Genomic DNA, 26360 nt, shown 5'->3' with positions numbered 1-26360 from the left:
CTTGTAAAAGTTGCGGGGCTGTGTTTGGAGAGTTTGCCTCCAGTATTGTACACATAAGTGCTGAACAAAACATCACAAGAAAAGCATATCATCAACAACCTTTTTTCTTAAAGAGTTATACATCTTGCAAAAAAAAAAAAAAGGATTCAAATGTTGATTTTTCTTTTTAAATTTCTATTAAAGGGCTGTGACTTCAACAATGAAAAAATGAATTTATCTGTCCAGCAGGATAAAAGCGCCATCTGTGCAGTGCTTAATAACGTGGTGATAGTCCAGCAAAGATCAATAAGAACAAAAACGTTTCGACATCAGCCGGGAATGATACGAGTGTTTAACCCTCACGGAATGTTTTTTTTTTTTCAACTCGGGGAAACAAAACATACTGCACAACTTTTAAAGAATTGGGAACACTTCATGGGAAACGCTTTATGGCCTCGCGTTGGGCTACCGCGGCAAAACTTCCATTTTGTGTCATCGCCCGACACGAGCCGTCAACACTCACCTAAGTGTGTGTTTTGTTTTTCTTTTCTCGAAGTAATCCTCGCATTCTGTGAAAAACTTCAAACCGCGGCTCTTTGTGGCCTTTTCTGCATCGTTCCAAGAAGCCACAAGATGGCGCCAAGGCCTCTAAAAACACCCCCTTGAATTTCAATGGCAGCCAAATAAACTCGGCTTTTCCCTATTCTCGCTCCGTATCCCCCTCCCTCAAATAGCGGTGCTCCACTGTACTTATGCTAGAAGGTTTTTATGCGCAATTGATTGATTGTCGCCATTTTTGTGTCTATGCTAATTACAATCACTTTCCTCTTTTGTCAGAACGGTCTGATACAACCCCCCCCCCCCCCCCCCCCCCCAAAAAAAGCACCAGCGATAAAGTGGATTCGACTTTGGAAGATCCAATACGTTTGGCCTAAATGCCCAGTGAACATCGTCCCCGTATTTTCCTATTTGGGCGCGATTCCTGTCTTAAATGGCAACAGTCAATATTAGGCGCATTTATGTATCATGGCTTTCTTTTTATTGAAGTTTTTCAAATTCCATGGCAGACGAGAAAATGTTCTAAATCAGGAGTCAACCTTTTTTTCTTGTTTGTGTTAACAAAAACAATTGTTTTCTACATAAGGCTATAGTTACTCAAAAAGTATTTTTGTTAAAGGTTTGCTGCAACTCACCGCTTTGGTGTTGGTGAGCCGAGCTCGATACGGAAGGCAAACTTGATTGAGGATACACGCGATTGCAATTCGGTGGCGCCGCTTTAGACTTCCAGAGTCGGCTGCACAGCCACCAGCGCTTTGAAGGATTTTCCCTTATAAGCCTTAAAAGGGGAAGGGCTTGTTTTGTCAGGCTACGGGTGTAAAAACTTTTCATATTGAAATTGGGGCCAGCCCAGTAAGATTGGCAACATGCAGACATAAAGAAAAAGCACAAAGTGCACTCTCCTCTCCCGGATACAATCGCTTTGAGGAGCCTCCAAAAAAAAAAGGTGGCAGTGATGTCTCAAGTAAGGCCCGACCGATTCAGGGATTTTAATCGGCCGATATCGCTTTAAAAAATCGGCAAATCCAAACAAAACATTCAGCCGATATTCACTCTGTTGTGATGTTGAACAAATACAAGACGGAAAAGTATTGTAAAATTCATATCTTTATTGTTGGACGCATAAGGGACCGAAATAGAAATTATTTTATTCAATATACTGTCAATATATTTCATTAAATCGGACAACTAATCTGTCATTTGAATTTTATTCTGCCAAATATCGGCATCGGTGTGAAAAAAAATCCACATCAGTCGGGCCCTAGTCTTGAGGACATGGCGATTTTTTGTTTCAGCGGTGAGTGGAAAGAAAAACAAAAAGAATTGAGTAACATCCAGTACGAGAGTATTGATACGATCAGTCAGTCAAGTCTAGTAGCTGCTCTAATATCCTTTCGACAAGTTAACCAGATATGAGTTGTTGTATACAAGTATGGCTAACCGGCCTAACACGGTACTATACTGTAAGTGTGTAGAGGAAAAAAAAAAAAGGGAGAGTGCTTCAATGTGTCTACCAGCCCTGTTGAAAGTCCACTTCCTTTGTTTTTGGATGATGTATGCAAGTGTGTGTGAATGTACACGCGTGTGTGGGACAGCAACTTATGGCAGTGAGGAGTCGTCCGGCTCGTCGACGTCGGAGAGGACGCGCCCCGAGCTGACGATGACCGCCCGCCGCTGCTCCTCCTCGCCCCCGCCGCCCTTGCCTTGGGTGCCCTCGATGTGCTGGATGGCCTGTGGCAAAGAGAGGGGAAGTGAGCAGGCTTGCCACAGCGCACTCTGGTGGCCGACTATGGCCAATGACTGTTCCGGGCCATCGAAAAAACGATCAAGCGCTACCTTGACAGGCTAACTTAAAGAGTAGTCGCGCGGCTGATTTTTTTTTTTTTTTTGTCGAAATTGCACCTATCTACTCAGGGTTTATTTGACATTCCTTGTTTCAAATGTTGCATAAAACAAACAAAAACATACGTTAGATACTTAACCAAAGCGCATTACATAAGCAAGTCTGTTAGCTTAACGCGAACACACCATGCAAAACGGCTGACAAAAAAAAGCTTTGATGACGTGCTAGTACTAATCCAGTAAGAAAATATTTGTACAAAAATGGTGCAGCAACATAGTTTTTTTTTTTTTTTTTACTTTGATTCGCAACACATCCATATTGTCTTTTCTTTTTCATTTAAGTCTTATTTTTCCGAACATTGTGAAAGTAGCCCAGCGTGTTGTTGACCTTACCTGGACGATGGTGTCCAGGTTCTGTCGGGACGTAGAGACGGTGTTGATGACTGATGCAGGTCCCATGGTTACTACGGTAACGTGATGGGACTGCGGCGGCGGGGGGACGGGTGCGGGGACGATGACTGTTGCGTGGTGCGTGGGAGCGGGAGGGGGAGGAGTGGTAGGGGTAGACACCTGGTAGAGGCAAAATTTGGATTCTGTTGACAACTTCTGATGATATGAACGGCAGCTTCTCAGGAAGCAAGTAAATGTCAAACTCTGTCATGTGATCTCTCCACAATATTGTGCAATCTGATGGAAATTTAAGAGATAATTAAAACTGAAAAAATGAGACTACAACGGGCGTTATCCATGCTCAGGAACATAAAAGGGTACAATTCTGTGGTTCCGAATTAAAATCGAGCGCCTTGCCTTTGTCAGAGCACACTGAAAATGAAACAAACTGCGTCTGCTATTGGAGCAATCGAGAGCACCACTTTATTTTTTTAAAGATACATCTGTTGCCATGGATCTCGAGAGCGTGTGTGTGTGTGGGGGGGGGGGGGTACCTGTGGGCTGTGGGCAGGAGTAAGATCCATCTCCAGCTTCTTGTGTTGTTGCACACACACAAGGCTCTGCTGGCTCAGAGACTTCAGTTTCTCTGGGAACAACTCCACATCCAGTGAGCGCATCTGGTACAAACACACACGTGTGAGCGAGTGACGATCGTGAGGGAGTGAAAGAGTGAGCCAGCCAGCCAGCGAGCGAGTGTGTGAAAGTTACCTGGTCTTCCAGCATCATCCTGATGGAGCGTTCCCTCTCCAGCTGCTGCCTCAGTTCAATCATCTCCCGCCGCAGGTCCTCCGTCTTCTCCTCCTCCAGGATGTCCGGCGAGCCGATGCCTTCGTCCTTCTCCTCCACGCGCCTCCTCTTTGGGGAGGAGCCGCTCAACTCCTGTCGAGACACACGCTCTTTAGCAGAGAGGCGAACACTTGAGCGCAGCCGTTTTCAAACTGGAGACGGCCATCCATGAATTTGGAGGGCCCGCATGTGCGGCTTGGCCACCAGGGGGCAGTGTAAAACAGCCATACGACAGGAGGAAGACAACTGCCCAGTAAACTGCAGTAACATGAGAATTGATGCACCGCCTTCCGCTCCGCACACACAATGCACGACACTGCAAATGTTTGCATGGCAGGTTTAAATATTTAAAAATTGTCATAACTTACTCATATTTAGTGTAGCATCTAAATCAAACCGAAACATAACCTGAAGCATCAAAATCGAATGGAATCACAAGTCAAGATGGAATCAAATGGTGAGATTCTTCCAAATGCCAAACCACATCACAGGATCCAAAAAGTTTGAAAGTCGTGTGACGCTTTACCTGTATGATTCGCTTGAGTTGGCTGTTCTGCTGGAGGAGTCGCGTCTTCTCCTGCTCCAACGTGAAGATGTACTCCGCCGTCTGCTGCAAGATGGCGGCCTGAAATGACAACATTTTAAATTGAAGCTCAGCAAACAGAACAGGGGCTCATTCCGGAGCTATCCGGTAACCTTGCTGAGCTTCTCGCCGTCGCTGTGCGGGATGAGCGTCTTCAGTGACTGGAAGCCGGCGTTGATGCTCTGCATGCGCCGCCGCTCGTTGCTGTTGGCGATCTCGCGGCGAATTCGCCTCTCCTGGTCGCGTGCTGTTTCCGGGGGCAGAGGAATGTTGGCCAGGCTGAGGGCGGATCGGAGCACAAAGGGGGAACAAAATAATCAGAATGAAGCTATATACAATCCATCCATCCATTATTTAAATGTGGGAAGAAGCCGTAACACCCGGAGAAAAGCTACGCAAAAATCCTCCACATTATCCTCTGAAACAAGTTGCATAGTTCGGCATCCCTCAGGTGCCAAGCGCTTATCTGAAGCGTCTCAGCCGCCTCAGCGCAAACATTGGGAACAATTGCAATTGTACGGACACACGACACAAGTTAGTATGGCGGTGGCATGTCCAACACAACCATCCAAAGCCCAGTGAGGATGGCCAAGCGGATCAAGAGTTCCAGTATTTAAATAAACACTAATATATGAGGTATTCTAATTGCCAAAGGATTCTCAGGATATCATTACTTTTGCTGTGTGATTATATGCATATTACGGACAACATAGAAAAAAAGTGTTGCTTTTTTTGCTGTATGTTTGGATTCAATTAACACCGGGGCAAATTCATAATATAAAGATTATAGGAGCACTCAACAGTCACAACAAAGAAGAACATTTTATTTCGTTTCAACATGTCAAGCAAGACATGCATTAAAAAAAAGTGTGGCCGTTACTTGTACAGATGTGCATATCACATTGATATGCATCTAAAATTTAGATTTATGTTCATGCTACTGTACCGACAATTAACCTCACACACGATTAAAATCTACAATTAAAAGCCCGTTGTAAACATCAAAGTCCATTTCCAGCCCATAGAGCCGTTCTTTGATGACGCCAGTGTACCTAATTAAGTGGCCAGCGTGTATGTTTTGAAACTGCGAGGCATCTGGTCGTGTCACGTGGTCTCTTCAACAAAAAACCGAGTTGATAATCGCATCGACAAGTCCGTGATGACCGTCATGATTATTTAATCCCCGTGAACAAAAACTGTGAGTCTCAAAAAGATATTTTTTTAATGACCGACAGTGAATTTAAGAATAATAAAAAATTTAGCGGACTACGTTTCCCAGGATGCCCCGCTCTAGGATCGAGTCAGCAACATCAGATCCCTCCGCCTCCCTCGTCGAGCAACCTTGCGGACGTATACACACATACACACCCCCTTATTAATAAACACAATTAATTCCCCCATTTCGTTGCTAAAACATTTAAATTCTGTGACACGCATGTCGAATGTGCTTTCATAAAGAATGATTCAAATTTAAAACATTCGCCAGGCGAGTGTTTCGAGCTTCCCCGCCCCCTGTAGCGTGCTCCAGGCAGACTTTTTTCCGCGTCCCCCGCCATTACAACAATGCGGCAGGCAGCATGGCAGGCGGTGAACACGACGCAGTGGAGGCCAAGTCACGCCACTGCTTTCTTAAAAAGAAAACTTATTAAAAAAGAGGAAATAACCTCACACACCGCCGAAAAATGTCGATTTTAAACGTGGCAAAGAAGACGTCACAAACAGGAAAAGCAGACTTCAGCCCCGTTGTTGGTTACGGCACTAGTATCCATCCACCAGCTGCACAAGAAGCAGCATGGCCGCGCTTCCTCGCTCCAACTCAGCCAACCAAAGCAGCACCAGCACCCTCACTCAAAACAACCACTCACGGCCGTGCTACACCTCACCGAACGCGGCCACCTTTACGACATCGGCTGGGGGGTAATTTAAGGATAAACGCAGCGAGTGAACAGCAGCGTGGTGCGCTGCTGAGCAACCACGTGGTTTGTGTTTGTTAGCCACCAAATGGACACATTTCTCACTAGAATGGGGGCGAATATCACCCGAAACGCGAATAGTCATCCGCGTGACAACCTCTACGCGTCCCGGGGGGCCATTTCCACGTCAATTAGTTCTCGCAGATGGGCCGTACACGTACAACAACAGAAGCATGTTGCCTCTTCCTTTCGCTCACTCGCGCGCGCACGTCTGCGTGTTGTGATTCGAAATAGACAATAACACATGCTGGATACACACCTACACAACCCCCCGATGACTTCTTTCTCCGTTTTCCTGAAGTGTTGCAACGAGGGCACCTTCTGAGCGGGCACCATGAAATACTCCATGCTCACGGCTCTCCAGTTTTGAATCCCCCCCAACCCCGCCGCCTCCCAGTCCCCTTTCTCCCCTCTCAAAAATACCAAAACAAAACCTAAATAGAATGCAATATTCGCTCATTAAAAAAAAGGATGAAGTTAGGCGTTTTGGGAACCGATCCAAAGGAGGTAAAAAAATGAATTCGTGCGTTGGGAGATGTAGTTGTAATGTTACTCGACTTCCAGCTGATGGGGTTCCCTCGTTGTGTGTGGCTCTCTACCTCGCTCTTCCTCAGCCCCTCCCCTTTCTCTCCTCGTGTGTGTGCGTGTGCGTGTGTGTGTGCGCAGCTGATCGCTTTCAAGGCGGGAAACAGCTGGTCGGAGTCACGCTGCACTACTGAAAGCGAGAAAGCAAGCCTCCTTCCGCAGAGATGAGGGACTGCATGTAAACAAAAAGACTATTTGGGCCACCGAGAACTGCGACGGGCTAACTCAAATGTTGCTCGTTTTGTAGCAGAGAGGTACTAAGTTAAATTGCTGTCGTCTAAAGACGAAGCATCACGAAATTGCATTTTATAATAAAGTCGGTAAGATTATTACAATCAATTATAATCTGTGGAGATGAAAATTTAAATTTCTGTTAGGGCAGGGTTCATTTTTGGATTTCTTTTTTTAAGAACCAAGTTATATTTTGGGGGAAATTGTGAGATTTTTCAAGCAAATGTTTTGTATATGACAAAACCATATTCATTTGGAAAGACAAAATCCAAAGTGGAAGCCCCTGTTTGAGAAATGAACACTGTGCTTAAATCATAGTGAAGAAAATAATGTGCACTTGAACAAGGATTGAACTAAATACATTGTACATAAAAGTAAAATGAAAATGGTAATCTTAAAGACTCAATACAACTGTACTAAAAAGTTAAATACAACCAAACTGTACGTAGGCAGCGATTCTTTAACATACCACCAGAGGGAGCCAGAATACCACTAAATATATATATTTTTTTAAATGTCAAGCAAAAAATTATGTAACTGAACAGAGCTACCCAAAACAAGTTGACATAAATAGTTTTAAAACAATTTAAACGTAAGTTGTTAAAAAAATGTCTGGCTGAGTGGTTGTTTGCCTGATTTTGGAGCTTGCAGGTGAACATTTCAGGTTAGCTTTTTACTTTTAAAAGTCATGTGACATTTACTTTGACTGCTGGTTATATTTATTCATCTTTATACTGCGTGTCAGTTATTTAATAAACAACATATATGCTAATCTATTATCCTGATTGTTTTTTTAGGGTGAGTGTGGCGCATGGGAGGGGGGGGGATTCATGGTCCTTTCCTGGACCCCAGGGAGTCTAGAGAACACGCACGTGAACACAGTCTAATATAAAATATTGGAATGCAATGCTTGGGTAGAATTACAAGTACTTTACCTCACAGAAAATAACTTTTTGAAACGTTCTTAAATATAAATAAAGTGCGTGGACCTTTTAATCAAGAACAGTTGTATTTCAAGACAAACAGTGTGCGTGCGTGTAGAAGTAGTAACTGGTGCCTATCAATGAGCTGAAAGCGATACTTGAGTAAAAGTAAAAATTAAAAGTATCTCAAAATAAATGATCATTCTTAGCATACGACGAGCAAGTATTTCAAATGTTGTATTGGTTCCCGGTTACATGACAAGACTACATGAGTCGAGTGCGATAGTCGAGTAAAAATACTCCGTTCCGTTCCAAGACAGCGCAGACGCGCGCGCGCGCACACACACGCATCGAGGTATGGAGGCGGAGCCGACAGCACGTTGTGAGCTGGCACAAGCTTTGGACTCGGCTGGGCTGCTCGGCTCCTCCTGACGGGGCTGGCTGCGCTGCTGGCGGGCAGACGGGCAGACGGCGGCGGGCGGAGACGAGCCTCCGCACTCGGACACCTTTCGCAGCCGCAAAGACGACAAAGACGACGACAAAAACGACGACGAAGCAGACAGCAGCAGCAGCAGCACAATCCGCCCTGCCACCATTTTCGATCAGTAGCAGCCAGCACCCCTCGCTCCGTGTGCGTGTGTGCGCGCGCGCGTGTGTGCGTCTCCTTCGACTTGACCAGCGTTGCCATTGAGCGATGCGCTTCGACGACCACCAGGAGACCACCTTTCGGGCTTGCTTTTGCCTGCGCGCACATTGTGGCTGTTGACACTCGGTCCTGCGCGGGCTGTCAACTTGGACTGTCCGTCTTGATTAGCTTGCTTGATGCGCTTGGGAGCAAAAAAGGCGAGAATGGTGTGGAAAGGGAGCGCCTCTCTAGACACTTAATCAACATCAGAACAACATTTGCCTTTTATTGAAAGAAGAGGCGAGGACAAAAATTGACGAGGAGTCGCCCGGTTCGGCTCTGACCGGACCACCACGCAGGACTTTGCTTTGGCCAAGTTTGGATGCGCTTTGAAGGTAAGACTCCCTGAGCGAGCCACGCATGCCGTTCGTTACGTGTGTTGTCATTTTACTGTCATGTCATGTGCGTCCACGTCGCAACGGCGAAAGAATGCGCGCGAGAGGTTCAAACCGGGGCACTGACCTATTTTCCGAGACTCTTCGGCGGCGCGCTTGCGATCACGGACGGGCTCCCCCCTTCACTGGTGCACTTAACCGGTTCCTGCTTTCAGAAAAAAAAAACATTTTAGGGCCATTACTTCGTTAGGTACTGGTCTCCAACTCAAGGCCCTGGGGCCCACATCCGGCCCAGCACATCATTTTATGTGGTCCACCATAGTGAATCAAGCGGAACTACCCTTTTACTTCGTTGTTAAATGGGTTTGCTGCTTTCACCTTGGCAGAAAATCTGGACAAAAATTGCAATTTTCTCAATTTCTCACAAGTACAATAAAGTCAAGTATTCGCTGACACAGAGTGCCAAAACAATAATATACAAAACATGAATTCTCAGAAACATCCCTCAAATAAAACACGTTTTAGCATGACGTGTAATTCCCGACATTTCAACATCCAACTTTATGATTTTTCATAAGATTCTCGCCACAATTGTCACTTAAATGTACCTTGTAACGACACAAGACACCTCAGTTATGTGTCTCACCTGAAGGGGGCGCTCTGAAAAGGTGTTCATCCAGTAGCTAAAAGACAAATCAACCATTAGTATTTGTTTGTTTGTGACTATTTTAATTAAAAAAAAATAAAATTATAACGGCTGTCAATTATCATCAAATTTGCCAGTGTGCAGTCAAAAATTGAGAGTCTCATCCTCAAATCACCACCCAGGAACAGACTAAATTACACCATTGATCACGTAGCAGATTTCGATGTTTATCAAGGGGGAGGCCTTTATTCCATCGATTTTCTATAGTGCTTGTCCTCGTTACGCTCACTGGTGATCTGGCGCCGGTCCCAGTTAATTTTCGACAAAAGGCGTGTTCAATCGCAGGTGATCAAGCACTTTGAGATCATTTCAACAGAAGCTAAGCGAGCACACAAGTGAGGCTGACGCAGATAAAGCCGCGTTTCTCCTCCAATTAAGCAATCCCTTCCCCCGTCGCCGAGCCTCATTCAACGAGCATCGGGACACGTTTTGGGATGGCACCCCCCCCCCCCCCCACCCCGCCAGTTGGTCGCCTCCCGTGGGCCCATTGTGCCACACTGAGGATGCCAGCGGAAAGCGGCGCGCGCTGCCAAGGCGGACATAACGAGCCCTGTGCGGCAGAGGGATCATTAAAAAGCGTGTGGATGCAGAAGAGGTGGAGGGAAACTCCCTTGGAGGGTGTGTGTGTGTGTGTGTGTGTGTAGGGGGGGTGGCTTCATTTGGGACTGGTGTACATTTGGGATGTCAAATCAAATTGTTGCTGAACAATAATTAAAAAATTTTTTTTTAGGATGACGACAGTCATAAATAGACTAGTTACGGTCTTGCTCTGTCAGTCTGGGTCAGATAGTTTGTTGACTCCAAGAACAAACAAAATGAACTCTTCATTCATGCTCGTTGGCTTTGATTTGTGATAACCGCGCTCCAAACGCCAAGCAAAGGTGGTCCTGAGCCTGAACGCTGCAGTGTTCAGCCAATCAGCTGATGTGCAGTTCAGCCGCGGGTCAACCATGATATCCGTTTGAGAGAGACGACACGGCCCAGATGTGGAGCCATGTACTCGGCTCTCTTTGCACGCACAACTCCGAGACGGCACGTCTAACTGTGTGCCCGCTCGTCTTACGAGTGACCTGACTTGTTTTGGAAGGATTTTGAGGATCGATTTTTGTCTCCATTTCTGAGCAAACTGGTGGTCGAGAACTTCATGACAAGCAGCACAGCGAGAACTGCCAATGTGGAGTAAAAATCTTGTTATTGGAACATAATTCAAAGTCGTCACAATGTTTTGCAAAGTCGTCGGAACATTTTGCTAACACGTAGGCTAGATGCGAAAAAAAAAAAAAAAAAGGCAGCATTTTTTTCGATAATGCCACGAGTTATTGACTTTCCCCACTTTGCGGTACGTTTGATTAACGTAGCTGAGTCAAAAATGATTAGTCCACATTTGGCAGATTGCGTGCTTCCAGTTGTTGTTTTGGCAGTTGAAATTGAAATTTATCACGACATGTTCTTATAAAGTACAATTAGCATACATCTTTTCATATCCCGTCGCATATTCCAAAACTGATCCGACAAATCGATATAACTTAAGGTGTGCAAAGTGGCAAAAAATACGACTAACGTTGTAAAGTGAGATTTTAGCAGCAACTCAAATCCAAGAAGCGCCGTTCCCACCTCCCACACCATGAGCCTCTCACCCCAAAAACACGCTTTCTTATTACGGTGTGACATCATTCCTTTTGAACACCCCAACAGCAGCTTTATGGAGGAAAAGGTGGGCTCTAATAGCATATTCCTGCGTCAGAGCGCGACCGCGAGCTGTGCGTTAGCGGCATGCTGGCAACCCGCAGAGCGCTCTCTCGCACTTGGGCCAGGTTCATAAAAGCAAAAAAAAAAACGCATGTGATGTAACTAACAGAGGCGTTCCCGCTTCATTCTTACACTTTGCGTCAAGTACGGCGGCGGGGAAACAACGCAGGCTTTTATGGAAAAGCCCAAAATGAGTGAGTGCTACTAAAACGGCGTCAGCGTGTCGAATTAATATCGCTGCGGGGTTCCGTAGCAGCGGCAGAGGATTATGGTCAAGTTGAAAGGCAAACCGGCAGCAGGGGAGGCCGACTGCAATGAGAACATGCTACACGAGGACGCTAGAATTTAGTAGCAAATGACACAAAAAAACAACAACACAATATTGTTACTTATTACTGTCAATATTATGTCACATATTTTGTGCTAAAAATATAAAACAATCCAAAAAAAACCAACAAATATGTGAGTAACCAAGCATGACTTTGTATTCCTACGTCGCTACGCTAACTAGCTCACAGCGCCAGGACACCCTTAATCAACCCGCCCACTCAACAGAATTCAGAACAATCAGCGCACTGACTAATTGATACTTTCACTCTTCCCGTGCTCGCGACAAATTCCTCATTTCTGTTTCGATCTCCATCCAAGAACGAGCGAGAGAGCAACGTGAGAGAAGCGCAAGCAAAGGGACAGATGGAGGCCGATTGAGATGGCGACAACACACAGAGTTGGGCAAAACGGAGTCGCACTTCACTGTCAATTTGCGAACGTCACGGCCAGTCAATGTAAGAATCGAGTCTTTTAAAAAAAAAAAAAAAAAAAAAAAACGCGTCGACAGAGAACGCCAATGGAGGTCAAAGCGGCAAGTGCAATTACTCATCGGCTTAATTGGTGCCCAAAGTCAGCTCAATGTCGACAATTAGAATCAATTAAGGGATAGCGGAGCTCAACGAGACTAACTGAATTGTTTAGTGAGGTGCATTTATCTGTTTCTGGCTTCCGTGCTGCTGTTTTGGTTAGCAATAGCATATGAAGGGGGTGAGCAGTTAACTCTGAAGGTAAATCTCTCAACTGAGATATATAGTTATTATCTGGTTTTATTTTTAGCAAAAAGGTGGGCAACATGATCAAGTCCTTTCTTTCTTTTTTTTTAATTATTTATTTATTTTTTTAAATTCCACCAAGACGTTGCTCGTGAGTCTGTGACTGTATTTTTGGTGAACTCGCCCAATTCACTCACTTTCAGCCACACCACTCTGATGTGTTTCGGCAAACATCCGGATTGTACAAACTCAGGGATGTTCCACTAGGCCTGAGTATTGCGCAAAAGAATGAATCCAAGGTTTAAACTCGCGCCTGTAACCTCACTTGCAACTTTCCGCCATTAGAAGAAAACAGCCGCGCTACACATGCATTCAATTAGCGCGGACACGTCTCCAGAACACCAAAAGCCAAACCTCCCTCTCTCTCTTTTGCTCTCTGAATGCATATGATCAAGTCTTATATAATGAAAGTTTCGTCCATGAGGTGGGGTGGTGAGGGCTCATGGAAAGTGCGAGGGAGGGAGGGGAGGTTAAAAGCAAGGAGGGGGGCGGCGGGGGAGGATGTCGTCTGGAGGAGAGTTAACAGGACTGGATTCGCCCAGACAGCAAGCCAGGCCCAAGCCCAGATTTGAGGTTTTTTTTTTTTTTTTTTTAGTCTTTGCAAATTGTCCCTCTTCTGTTAAAATAAACAAAACAAAAAAAAAATCACAATCAATGCCTGACTTGCAAGCATGCACAATTCCAAACAAGCACACGTGCGTCCACCGTGGAGGGCACAACAGAGAAGGGGGGGCGGGGTCTCGGCCATAAGAGTCAATAATACAAACCAGCTGTGTCGCCACTGGACTCTCGTACAGTACAGGCCCCTTCCTCCTCCATCATCATCATCATCATCATCATCATCATCTGCATGTTGCATTTCGGGTGGAAAGTAGCCCAGGACTTTCCACTGGCGCTCTCAACTTCACATTGCTTTCTCGAATCGCGCCCTGCCCAAAACATGCTCGGCATATGCTCGGCATTCTCTCACAAAAGCAACCCAGAGTGTGAAAACGACTCGGAAGAGGTTGGCCGGGGTCGGCAGAGTGCGGTTGTTTATTTTGGAAATGCACGCTTGCAAAGTGGTGGAGCAGACCCCTCAAACGTCACTGGTGTCGAGACTCGAAGGAGGGGAACGCACAAACCGGAAAATGGAGCATTTACTCGCCGTTGCGATCAAAGATCTGATTTAAAAACTTCTCAAGGAATATCCTGACTGATTATCCCGTGGTGTGGCGTGTTTTATTGCAATTATACGTGATATGTCTCTCAAAGATTATCCCGAGTGATTGTCCTTTGGTGTGTGATCGATGCTGCTTTTTGGTTTCTTAATACTTGACGCTCACTCTCTCTTGTGATTGGTCTTTTTAGCCACATGCTGTGATGACGTACACGTCTTTCCGGGCTAGGTTCCGCAACACACAATTATTTTTTTTTGTCAGCACGTTAGTGAGGAGCCGCAGCTCGTTTGCTTGCTAGCATGGCGGTCGATAGCACTTCCAAAAAATCCTCAAAAAAGAGCTTCTGCAGGCGCACTTTATAGTCCGGAAATTACGGTAATTATTAAGGGTGTGCATCCGTCCCCCCCAAAAAAAATCAATTTTAAAGTGGAACGATTTGATTCGGTTTTATCCTGTGACCTTGATTATTTATAAATAAATAAAACAATTAAATAAATCTGATTTAAATTGGATTTTACAGTTACATCCCCAACTAGTTATTTTTAAGGGCATTTTTATAAGATCGCTGAGATTAATTGTTATTTTTTTATTCCATTTTTTGTTTTATTTCAAATTTCAAATCTATTCTTCACAGTTAATCCAATCATGAATCAATCCCAATCGCTAAATACTCCACCTCATTTTACTCCCCCACCTCCCACCTCGCACGTACTTGGGTACACAGGTGTCAGCCAGTCAGGGCGTGGTGCCCCCGCCGGAGGAAATTACAACATCGGACTCAGCAAGACCGAGTGGCAATAAAGACGGCCCACACCCACAGCCACCCGCTGCCTCCCGGAGGCCGTGTTGCATAAATCTGCAACCGGGATCGTATTACCTCGGCGCTTGGAACAAGGGGAGGGCGAAAAGCGGCTCCCTGTCGACGAGCGAGCAGACGAAAGCAGGCAGGAAATGACTGCGAGACAGGAGCACCCCTCCCAATGCTTCTTGGAGCGTCGCTACCTTTCCGAGCACGAGATGAGGCCAGCCCCATGTCCACTCGTGTGTCTTTCGAGAATATGACGAGGGGGTGGGTGGGGGGGCGGGGTGTAGTTAGTGGGTGACAGACGTGTAATAGCACCGCAGTCAGTCAGCGGTGAAGCACAACCACAATATTGCTGCTTATTATCCCCTCACTTTCCATACCGGAGTCACCGCTATTAATCTGCCCGCAGTTTGAGAGGGCAAAAAAAAAAAAAAAAAAAAAGAGACGGATTTCTGGCTTCATTCCCAATCCAAGTGGTGACGATGGAACAGCCCATTAGTGCAGTTTTGGCTTAAAACCGTCCATCGTAGACACCTCTGTTTCTCGTGCTAGGCGTAACTCTTTCCACATTTAAATCCTGACATACGGCTGCGTGCGTGTGCGTGCTGAGACAATTTTAAAGGCAGGTGCCGGTGCTTTCTTTGCATTCCTCACCTGACCTTCTGCTCATTTGCGCTGTCTCCAATGAGAACGCCGGCGGAGCTTGTTTGCGTGCGTCCACGCGTGACATTTCATTTCACATCAAGAAGTGCATTTTGTTGGACGACATTTTGGAAGTTTTGGATCGCAGCGGTGATAATGTTCCAATTCATCCTCGAAACGTGCTTGATGAGTTTACGGCTTTGTACTTGAGGGCGTGCTGGAACAGAAAATATAAATATATGAATCCAGCCTTGTTGCGACTGCCATAAGCATCTGGGATAGCATCAACTAGTTTGCCGTTTGCTGCCTAAAGAAGTCAGCTACGGTTGATGTAAAACTAGCTCTGAAACAGGACATCGAGACGGAAAGTTAGAAAAAAAAGCTCAAATAGATCTGAATGACTTTACTTACAAAAGCCTGCGAAATCAAAAAAAAAAAATGCGAGAACAGGCTCTGCAGGAGCAGCCAAGAAGGCTCACTTCCGAAACGCAGACCTCATCCAGCAACCCCAATAAACCAGATGCAGCTGGATAGCGAGGATAAGAACAAGGGGGGTGTTGATCTTGAGAAGCCTTTCGGGAAGAGAGAGAAAAAAAAAATCGACAACAGAGATGCACAAACAAACAATACCCTGCTCGCAAACATTGACCTAAATATGTCGTAAAAAAGTGAGCTGTCAACTTTTATCGGCCTTCCTGCCATCCCAGCAGTTGCCGACCGTTTTACGTGCTTTTGGCCTGGCTTCTATCGCTCGCCGCCACCTCCCTCCTGTTGCTTCCCAAGCGAGGGCGCCGCGGCGACGCCTCTGCTTGGATCGCCGCGCCACTTCCGGACGCTGCGATTGCACGAGAGAGTCGGAGGATTGCATCACTGCTTGCGGAGAGGCCACAGGAATGGGTGGAGAAAGGGGGGGGGGTGCGTGGGGGTTGACTTGACAGAGGTGCACTAAAGGGCACGTCAAGATGGAGTTTGCAGTTGCAAGATTTGGTACAATTTGCACAGAAGTCGTAACAATCCGTGGTCATAATTCTTGGAAACATTTGGATGAAAACAACTGGGCAGTAAATCGAAATTAGTCAAACTGAAAAAAAATTAAAATAAAATCAAGGCAGGAAACGAGTGTGCCTACATGAATTTTTTCTGGCCGATATCTGCCTTATTTTGAAGTATCGGGTACTCCTCGAGGCTGTCGATACCAGCCACCGATACTTAAGGCCACAAAAGACATTCAGTAGTTGGTGCTATACTTCAGCAGTTTGACACTTTGGCGATTCATCATCTGCAGCTTTGTTCACATTTTCTTAGCGTCCTTAGCAAAATTGTATACATCAAAAGTACGACAGGTAGGGCTGGGCGATTAACCGAAAATTTACCGTTACCGAAATTTATTAGAATGACCGACATCATTTTGCCCATGTCGGTAAATTCGGTGTCTAAAAAAAAAAATGAAAAAGGAAAGTCTTTTCTGTCTGCGGCAATGTTCATGCCTCTTTAAGTCTGCTCCAGCGCATGTAGTCACGTGACTCAGGCGCTGTAGAAGAATGTAAACACAAGACTCGTTCGTAGCTGGCGATTCAAATTCAGAAGCGGCTGACACGGCTAAAGACGAAGTAACGTTAGTTGAAATTGGTCTTGTCGCGCTTGTCCCAAAAAGAAATTCGACATCTGTCGTTTGGAAATGTTTTGGGTTCCATAAAGACGATGTTTGCGCAAAAGAACATGAACTACAAAGTGCGTCGTAAGCACCTGAAACAGCGCGTCCAACCTTTTCTTTTTCACCACCCACAACACAACCATGCTGTTGACTTGGAGCTTGTGCTAAAAGTTCAAAGTGAGAAGCAAGGTTGGACAAGTGACAACAGCCCACTAACGGAGGCGAAACCATACGAGAGAACGTCTCAGTGGTGGACGGGATAGCCTAGCACATAGCTAAAGATAGAGCTCCTGAAGTTACAGTGGAGCGCACAGGATTTAAACGCCTCAGGAACGTAGCCGACAAGAGGTACGAAAATATTTGCCGCAAACAGCACTTCCCGATATGGACAACATCGGGACGGGAGCGGAGACATGTCGAGCATTTTGCATCCACATCCGACTTGTGGTCGAGTCGCAACATGCATCCCTGTTTGAGCCTGAAATGTGCAGTACATAGACAAGTGGCGACTGCGCACCGGAGTACTCGAGACGGCACATTTTACTGATGAAGCACACGCGTTTGTTTGGCACTGGCATTCCATTGATTTTTTTTTTTTCATTTTATTTAGCATTTTGTTTACAGGCGACTAGTGCCTTTGCACAAGGCATTATTTATATTGTTTACAAGATACCTTTACACAAATCTAAGCATTTGCAAATGGCATTACACCATCTCGGCACAATCTATTTGCAGGAAAAGATTTTGTGAGAGGTACCCTTTTTTTCCTGTTCTTTGTGACATTGTTCAAGTCATGCAAAGCAAGCTATTTTGAATGTTTATTCAAATGATTTTTGTACTTCTATTTTTCATTGAAAGTAATGTGTACCAGTTGGTCAATAAAAAAAAGCAGTTAATATGCATTTTCTGCATTTATTTTGATTTTGGTCCTCAGGGGGAATTTATCGTGCATTTATCGTTATCGAGGTAAAATTGCCCAATTTATCGCGATATTGATTTTAGGTCATATCGCCCAGCCCTAACGACAGGTATCCATAATCAGTCCCAGTCAGTACTCAAAGAGTGAGAATGTATGTATTTCGACAGTAATTCATACACATCTTTGTGTTGTTGTTTTTAAATACTGCCCGACTGTTTTCCCCTCGCGGCATCCCAAAGCAAGAGTCGACTCGGGTCGGGTCACTGTGACGTGCGCTAATCCCGGTTTAGCGGGCCGCAAGGCTTACTGACACAATGTGAAATCGCAGTCAGATGGCTGTTTATGGATCACTCACGGTACAGATTGAGTGCAAGCGCTGCTTTGCTCTGCCACCACATCTGTGCCGGCCGGGTGTTTGCTCTCAAAATAAAGTCCACATGGAGGTCGATAATGGCGCTGACGAGACCTCCAAGGCTGAACCATTCTGATTTGGGGCCGCAAAGTATGTCAGTCATCTGTTCCTCTCAGCGCTGTTGTGAATAAAAACTAAATATTATTAAAAAAAAAAAAAAAATGTGAGTACTGTAGCGTTTTGGGGCACTCGGTCAAGGTATTATCATCCCTATTTGACCAAATATGGTCAATTTCCTATTTTTTCCCCAATTTGATACAATTATTATTTTGACGCATTATTATTAAAACTCATCTATTAATTCTTGAACACTCTGAGAAGTGTAAAACTCTTCCTTCACTTTGTGGAAGCTGTGCGGCATTATGTTGCCTCTAGATTGAAATTCTGCATTTTTTTTTTTTTTTAGATGTGCAAAAATGTGAGATACATTTGAGGAAGCCTATTTTGTTGAAAATAGATCGCTGTGATGCTTCAGTGTAGAAGTTTGTGTTCAGATTCTTTAAACTGCTTACTTTTTTTTTTTATTGTGTGACACATGGCTCTAAGACAGGTGTGGGCAAACTATGGCCCGGGGGCCACATGCGGCCCGTTAAACGTTTTAATCCGATCCACCAAACTTGAAAAAAAAAAAATGAATAAACCTTGTTAATGTTTTATTTTCTAAATACTCTGCTTTTTCAAAGACATATTTTGTTGTAATGCTTTTGTTCACTTTCATTAAAATTAAATGTTTTTTTTTTTTTTAAGGTGAGGTTACCGAAACACTCCATCCATCTCCTCCTGGTCCGGCCCCTCTGTCAATTTTTAGAACCCATTGTGGCCCGCCATTCAAAAAGTTTGCCCACCCCTGCTCTAAGACCTTCGAAAAAGAGTCTGGGAAAATGACACAACTGCAGTCGTTAAGTATGAAAAGTCTCGCCATGTTGGGGTGGGGGGCACGGTTGTCGGTGGCGACGTGACGTGGTTTGACAGATGTGAGGATTCTCTCTGACAAAATAATGCAACCAAGCTCTCCGATGACATTTGAAGACTGAATCCGAATGCCAATATTCCGCCAACGCTCATTTAGCTTCCCGCCATCCCGGACAACATCGCGCAATCGTGACCCGTCCTCCTACATCTCGACTCCAACTGCCCAACCTCCCCGCCTGGCAACATACACACGCCCAACCCCTCCCCCCCTCCCACCATCTCTGGAATTTCTCAGTCCCTGAACGCCCTGGCGGGAGGCCATTGGTAGCTTCCTGTTACTTGGTCTTGCTCTTTTTCTTTTTGGTGTGTGTGCGTGCGTTTCCACTTCTCTTCCTTTTTGCACGCTCTAATTTGTTAATGGTGCTTTTATTTTCCTTTTGTTTCCTGTCGGACCACGAGAAGCCAACGTGCGTCTCGAGCACAGCCCTACAACAACTTGGACTGTCCCCAATTGCCATTTTGGCTCGCGGAACACAGCAAACAAGTGGCTTTTGCTGATCGTCACTCTTTTGAAAAATCGTCTCGAGGGGGTCGGAAAAGTCGCTAAATATAGCGACAAAGTCACTCAGTTGACAATGAGCGAGCGTTGCGTGGTCGTGCTCTAGTTTTTCTGGTTCAAGTTTGCTCGCAACATCACTCGAAGTAGTTCATGGAGGAAAAAGCACCAACGGCCACTTCAAATGGACTTCTGAGTTTTTTTTTTTGGGGGGGGGGCATAGCTTCTCATAATAGACGTGCCTGGAATATTTCACAATGTCAACCGAAACCTTTCCAAAGTTTACGGTGCCAATTTTTGAGGACATTTCCGCCAGTAGGAACATTTTGGAGTCTGGGAACGAAACGTTTGGCGAAACCTCTCTTCTGCATCCCAGAGGACGAGGGCGGCAACCGTTCGGTTTCAGACTGGCTCAGCAGGGGCCCCGCAAACACCTGAGGGTCGGCGTTGATAATACCCGTGGTCAGAAACATGATCCTCTTGTGTGCAGATCTCGTCAAGCCAAAGATCAGCGCTTGGGATCAGGGTCAAGAAGTGATCCATGTGAGCTGAGCCTCGCAGGAGCACGAAGGTCCACGAGCCCACCGAACTTGTGCTACCTTCATCGCTCACCTCTCTCACGCCGTTACCGGACCTTCCCGGTCGACACAATGAAACGTTCGTTTCAACATATAGACGAATGGCTGCCACGCCGTTTTTTAAAAAGTCTCTTTCTCTCCACAAACATTTGCATACCAATGCAATGTAGGGACGGTGACTAAAGAACAACTTTGCTATGTTGCTCAAAAGCAACTCAAGTCAGTCCTTTGGCGCTCGCTTACACCAGATTTAAATTCCGCGGCTTCCGTCGAGGTGATTTTCCTCGTGTGTGCTGCACTCGTGTCAGTTTCGTTATCATCCGTTGTTTTCCGGTAGAAAAGTATTTGTCAACAGATGCTTTTTCATTTTAGCTCCACCGTGACATTGCACAGGATGCAAACGTCTCAAAGGAAATTAAGTAACTGTTTGGCGTCGCTTTGAGCTGAAATTTCTGTCGTGAGATGGAAGAAGTGTGAGACGCAAATGCCGGTACTCAATTCACGCACAAAACAAGAAAGTGTGTTACAGATTTTCCCTTAGCATTTATCTCTTTAACTCCCCAACACTGGCGATTTTTTTTAAACTGTTTGGCTCAGTTTGATTAAATGCTTCAGGCCGTATCTCACTGAGCAGCGAATATTGGAATCGCCAACTTTGGTGCACTGGTGCATCCTCCTCCTCCTGCGCCCCCCCCCCCCCCCTCCCCAACTGGCCATCGCCCCTGTCCTGGCTCCGGCTGCTACATGCTGTGTTTACTCTGCCCCACAGCGCCAGGGCCCCGCTGAGGGGACAATGCCGCCTTTCAGACAAACTGCCGACCCTATGGTCGAGCACGGAAGTCCGCTTGCAGGGGAGGGCGGTGGACGGGGGGGGGGTGACGGCCGACACCCCTTCCCCAAACTTCACAGCCACCCGACAACTAGACATGCACACACTAGTGAGCAGTGCGTCTTCCTCTCGATTTCCTGCTTGGTCTTTTTTTTTTTTTTTTTTTCACATTTCTCATCAACCTCCCCTGGACAGCAGCAAATTAGATCGAAATACTTTGAGTCACTTCCCGACCAGTCCAGAATTCTTCCGAATGTCCGGTGGTGGTGGCTGAGTCACCGCAGGACGACCATTAAAAAGAGCAATTCAATGCCCTCGAGGATGCTTGATGAAAGTCAAAAGTGGTGTGCGGTAAAATATCAAACATGACTCACGCAACCATCGCTTCACAAGCATCAAAAGTGTTGACGGAGCGTTTTGCTTTTCCGTCCAATTTTTTTGGTGAACCGCATCATCCTCAACAAGGTGTTGAGAGAAGGTGACAATCCAAAGACGGGAAGTGATATCAAGTCAAGGTTTTGTCAACTGGGAGAGCAATTAAACAGCTTCAAGCTTCAGTTTTTGAAGACGATGACAGCTTGTATCTCAAAACGCTCTCAAGTCAGGTCGCTTGTATCTTAAGGCACGGCAATATCCACGCTGCCATCAAACCAGGAGAACTTCTGATTCATTCAATTTATGTTTTCTTGAATTTATCATTTCAGTCTAAACACAGTTGAGGTCAAGTTTGCGTCCAGTTTGTCGATGACGGCGCGGATTACAACGCTTCCAAGGAGGGAAGCCACGTTTGTGTTTGTCCACGCACACAAGATGAGCGCGGGATTTGGATAGAAAAAAGGTTAAGCTGATCCCTGGTCGCCACCTCGGGGTAAGGGGCTTACTCATTTAGTGCTTCTTTGGCGAGTTTGACGACGCGGTCAAGGTTGAGCGCATCCTTCACACGTCGGCGGTGGACAGAAAATCCCTTCAAATTAATGTTTTATTCAATGCCGGACACGACGGGCAGCGTCTGCAGTTAGGAAAATGCTTTAAGATGATTTGCATTTGTACTTTGAAAGTCACGTAACGAGCAACGAATGAATACAAATATTCCATTCCAAATCTTGATGAAATATCTCATTTCTAGTTTAGCTAGCAGTTGCGAGCCTCCTCATCATCTCAGAAATGTATGTTCCATTTTTGTCGTCATCTCTTTTTGGACCATTCAAAAACATCGCAGTAACTCAAATGAAATGAAAACAAAAAAAATAGGTGACTTCCGCGAGCAGCAATTTGCATCGATGATGATGATGATGATGGTCGGGGGGAACTCAAGAGCGACATCTCGATGACGTGCCCCGGCCACAACCCTCAGGCCGGGTCTCGGGGTCAGCGTATTTAGGGGAAGGAGGAGGTGGAGTTGGTGCAGCTGCACGTAATCGCATCACTCCGCTTCTCCGGCAGCTTCACTGGCTGCCCATAAAGTCGCGTATCCGTTTCAAAGTCCTTCAATTGGCATTCGTGGCCATCCACAAGCACAAAATATCTGCCGGACCTTCTCCATTTTCCCGCATCCTCATCATCATCATCATCTTCTTGTCTGTCCCATCTGCTCGTCTCACCACAATGAGGAGCATTCTCACCAGTGGAATGCTCTACCACCTCACCCCAAAAAAAAAAAAAAATAAAATAAAATGAAATAAATAAATACAGGCTCACTCATTAGAAGTCTCGACCATTTCTGTAATTGCAATTTATCATGACTGCTCTCATCTCTTTCTAGTTTTTAATTTAAATTTTTTTTTTTTAATGTATTCATGTCTTTTGTACGGTGACCTTGAGTGACAAAAAGCCGACTGGAAATCAAAACGATGATCATGTTTATAAAAATCCCAGAGAGGCTTACCGGTGAGATCAAAGAAGTCCGAAGGTGCACACGGTGAGGTTGGTGGGCTGATGTGACACGGTGCACGGGGGGGTTGCCTAGCCGAGGGGTTGGGGTGGTCGAGCTTGGTGACCATCTGGATTGGATTGTAGACATTCCTCAGGAAGAGTGTGCGAGTAAAGGTCAAGATGGGGAAAAAAATAAAAAAGGAGGGGCGGTGGAGGTTTTCTTGGATCGCCGTGTTTATTTTTCTTTTAGCTTACTCAGTGTTTCGGTTTACAATTGCGGTCAGTTTAGCATTGTTGGGGAGAAATACTTCCCCAGTGGGACGGTGGAATTCCAGATACATTTAACCTGGCAAATATCACAGGTGGATTTCATTATCAGTCACAGTTTGACTCTGGAATGTGCAATTTTTACTGCATACAACGCGCTTTACGAAAACATCTGACTGTCTTTTACCGAACCCCCCCCCCCCTTTGGTCTAACTCGGCCTCCACGCGTCTGCAAAGTTTGTGCAGGTGTGGTCATGCTTTCCCTGGACGAGCCCCTGGACCTGAAGCTCCCTCGGCGGCCCAACGGACGAGACCGACCGTCGCGCTCACCCCCCCTCTCGCCGATGAGACCCAAAAAGTCTCGCCATCTCCGCATGACGGACGACGGCACGGCGGTCATCGACCCCGCCTCCCCGCACACAGGTGGGTGACGTTGACAAGCAGGCAGAACGACGCTCACCTTAGAACGCCGTTCACTTTTGTCTCGGCTGTCTTAGGTATGCAGGTGGTGTCGCACGAGCGAAGCGATACCCCAACGCCCCCCGCGGTGGATCTGAGCTTGTCGCCCGTCTCACCCGAGATGACCAACGGCAACGACACTCACGCAGTGGTGAGGAACTGTCACCTTAACTCGGCATCAGATCAAGTTTACTTTCGTCGAGCTCAAGGTACAGCCCACATGCCGACTAATTCATTTGCCTCCCAATCGAATTGAGACGAGACGGCTGGAAGTATTCTCACCCGCCCGCGCGTCCCACCACGATAACTCCCGTCGCCGCAAAATAGTCTGCACTTAAGTTGACCCCCACATGGAGGCAAAAGCAGGACGCCGTCGCTTTATCTTGCAGACTTTCTTACATAAGAGCAGCTCCGTTTCGCATGGCGAGGCAGAGATGAGCGGGATTTGTTTGGGGGGGGGGGGGGGGGGGGATTTGTCACACGTGCTTGACGAACGTCGCTGCGAGTCAACAAGACGATGAGCGGCAAGATCCTTTTGGGATGATTGCTTTTTTTTTTTTTTTTTTTTTAAACGCTATTAAATTAGGTGCATCCACCACACTGTAATGTTTGAGTGTGACAATGTCATGCTGAGCTCAAAGACGGCATCAAGAAAGGAAGTACAAAAAAATAAATTATAAAAAAAATAAAATAAAATAAAAAATAATATATATATATATATATCAAATAAAAATAAAATATAATAAAAAAAAGAAAAAAAAAAGGATAAAGCCACAGTACACTCGATTTTTTCCTGAGTCCACTCAAGAGCAACTATGAGACAATTTCAACTTCTTCGTCTCTGCAACAAAAATCTCACAAGCGCCGCTAATGCTGATCTTCTCGATTGCGTTTTCCTCCGTAGAATTCCCATCTGTCGCAAACCTTTCAGTTTTTTGTGCCAATCGGAGCCGGGGCGGGACTTCACCTGCCATCGTCCATGTTCATTGGCCAGCCGAGCGACAAAAGGGCCTCCCCCGACCTCTCGTCAGATGAACAGCTAGCTTGCCGCTGGAAAAAGGTGCGACTCAAAAAAGCGGACCATCCATTTAGCCTCCTAAGCGAAATTAAACCGTCTTATTTTCTGCAGTGCCGCCTCCTCTTTGACTCTCTTCAAGACTTGGTGGACCACGTCAATGATTTCCACGTCAAGCCAGAGAAGGAGACGGGTTACTGCTGCCATTGGGAGGGCTGCGCTCGAAAAGGGAGGGGCTTCAACGCCAGGCGAGTGCCGGCCTCACGCAGCCTCTAACATCAAGTGTCAAGACGGAGCTGAGATTGTTGTCGCTTTGCACCGCCGCAGGTACAAGATGCTCATCCACATCCGCACGCACACCAACGAGAAGCCTCACCGCTGTCCCACCTGCAACAAGAGCTTCTCGCGCCTCGAGAACCTCAAGATACACAACCGCTCGCACACAGGTCAGTGGCGCAAGCGCGCTCGAGTCCATCGCGACCGGTCACATCGACGGCAAAACTGTCTTTCGTCTCTCCTGCAGGTGAAAAGCCGTACATATGCCCGTACGAGGGCTGCAACAAGCGCTACTCCAACTCAAGCGACCGCTTCAAACACACGCGCACACACTATGTGGACAAGCCGTACTACTGCAAGATGGTGGGCTGCCTGAAGCGCTACACCGACCCGAGTTCGCTACGCAAGCACATCAAGGCTCACGGCCACTTTGTGGCTCAGGAGCAGAGCTCAGCGGGCGGGGTGGGCTCCTTGCTGAAGGGAAGTCCAAGTGGGACGTTCGCGAGCGGAGGGGCTAAGGACTCCGAGATGTCCTACGTGAGTGGGGCTCACATTATCATTCCAGGGGCGGGGGCCGCGCTTCTCGGGGCGCACACTCTTCAGGGTCTGGGTGCATCTCTTCCCCTGTCCTCCCTCAGTCCTCGACCGCTGGACCTCAGCACATTGGCTTGCCCAAGCTCCCCCCCAGGCAGCTTGGGAGGCGCTTCCGTCCTGTCCTTCAATGGCTCCCCGCTCGGCCTGACCAAGTCACCCCTGCTCTCCTCGAGCCTCGGCGTGCCCATGGTGCCCGTGCTGGGGGCGGGCGCTGAGCGCAGGGCCACCAGCCTGCGGGCCAAGAAGGGCCGAGGAGGGGAGGCTGAGAACGAGGTGACTGGGGGGGTGCTTAACCTTTCCACAGGAGGGTCTCATGATGCCTTGTCCTGGGTGGTCATCCCCCCAGGCACGGTGGTGCTCAAGCCAGCTGTGGTCAACTGATACACACATACGCATTCCAGAAGAGCTCAGGGGGTCGGGATGGGGGGGGGGGGGGGGGGGGGGTGAACGTGCAGGCGGTCAAGGGTGGTAGGGGGTGAAAAAAAAATTGGGTCACACAATAGCTTCAAAGAGGGTAGAATATGTCCACCAATATGGAGACTTAGACGACACTATATTTTCTGAGAGTCGTAGAACGCAGGCCTCTTTTGTTGCCGAGGGGCTCAAGAATATTTGTATACCAGGCCTAACAAGGGCTCCTTCTTTCTTCTTCTAGATTTTTATTCATTCCTTGTTTGTTGGTTCTGTGGACGGAGCCCATGAACGTGAAAGTCTTATTCAAGTCCTTCGATTCTTTGCAGTATTTATAAAAGATTATCGACCGTGTGCCTCTAGCCAAGCAGTGAGAGAGACAAACCTTGCAAAGAAACAATGACGCACTCGGCGCTGGGCAAATGTGCACGTTGTTGAACTTTTAAAGGCTTCTGTGTTTCGTAAGATTCAGACAAGCTTGCCGCACCAAAGCAAGTGAACGTAAAGCGTC

The 26360-nt window shown here is 46.5% G+C and overlaps 2 protein-coding genes across 4 annotated transcripts; one reads left to right on the top strand and one right to left on the bottom strand.

Annotated features, from left to right (window-relative positions):
• Positions 1 to 845: 845 nt before the first annotated feature.
• tfap4 (transcription factor AP-4 (activating enhancer binding protein 4)) lies at positions 846 to 9180 on the bottom strand. Of its 3 annotated transcripts, none has more exons than XM_088317455.1 (7): positions 9058 to 9180; positions 4312 to 4477; positions 4142 to 4240; positions 3538 to 3708; positions 3324 to 3446; positions 2773 to 2949; positions 846 to 2268 (listed from the first exon to the last, which is right to left on the bottom strand). In XM_088317455.1, exons 2-7 carry the CDS (start codon positions 4384 to 4386, stop codon positions 2137 to 2139), a joined length of 777 nt encoding a protein of 258 aa, XP_088173581.1. In that variant the 5' UTR covers positions 4387 to 4477; positions 9058 to 9180; the 3' UTR covers positions 846 to 2136. The 3 variants fall into 3 exon arrangements, with proteins under 3 accessions (XP_088173581.1, XP_088173579.1, XP_088173580.1); XM_088317453.1 differs by lacking the exon at positions 9058 to 9180 and adding an exon at positions 6431 to 6818; XM_088317454.1 differs by lacking the exon at positions 9058 to 9180 and adding an exon at positions 5872 to 6143.
• Positions 8280 to 25846, top strand: glis2b (GLIS family zinc finger 2b). Its single transcript, XM_088317452.1, has 7 exons — positions 8280 to 8930; positions 23332 to 23517; positions 23592 to 23704; positions 24458 to 24613; positions 24683 to 24816; positions 24896 to 25014; positions 25092 to 25846. The coding sequence occupies exons 1-7, from the start codon at positions 8918 to 8920 to the stop codon at positions 25817 to 25819; spliced, it is 1449 nt and encodes a 482-aa protein (XP_088173578.1). The 5' UTR covers positions 8280 to 8917; the 3' UTR covers positions 25820 to 25846.
• Positions 25847 to 26360: the final 514 nt, after the last annotated feature.

Source organism: Idiotropiscis lumnitzeri, chromosome 15 (assembly GCF_059441095.1).
Source record: "Idiotropiscis lumnitzeri isolate Australia: NSW breed Sydney's pygmy pipehorse chromosome 15, RoL_Ilum_1.0, whole genome shotgun sequence".
Lineage (NCBI taxonomy): Eukaryota > Metazoa > Chordata > Actinopteri > Syngnathiformes > Syngnathidae > Idiotropiscis > Idiotropiscis lumnitzeri.
Note: the sequence above shows the minus strand (reverse complement) of the source record. Positions and strands in the feature narration are given on the sequence as shown.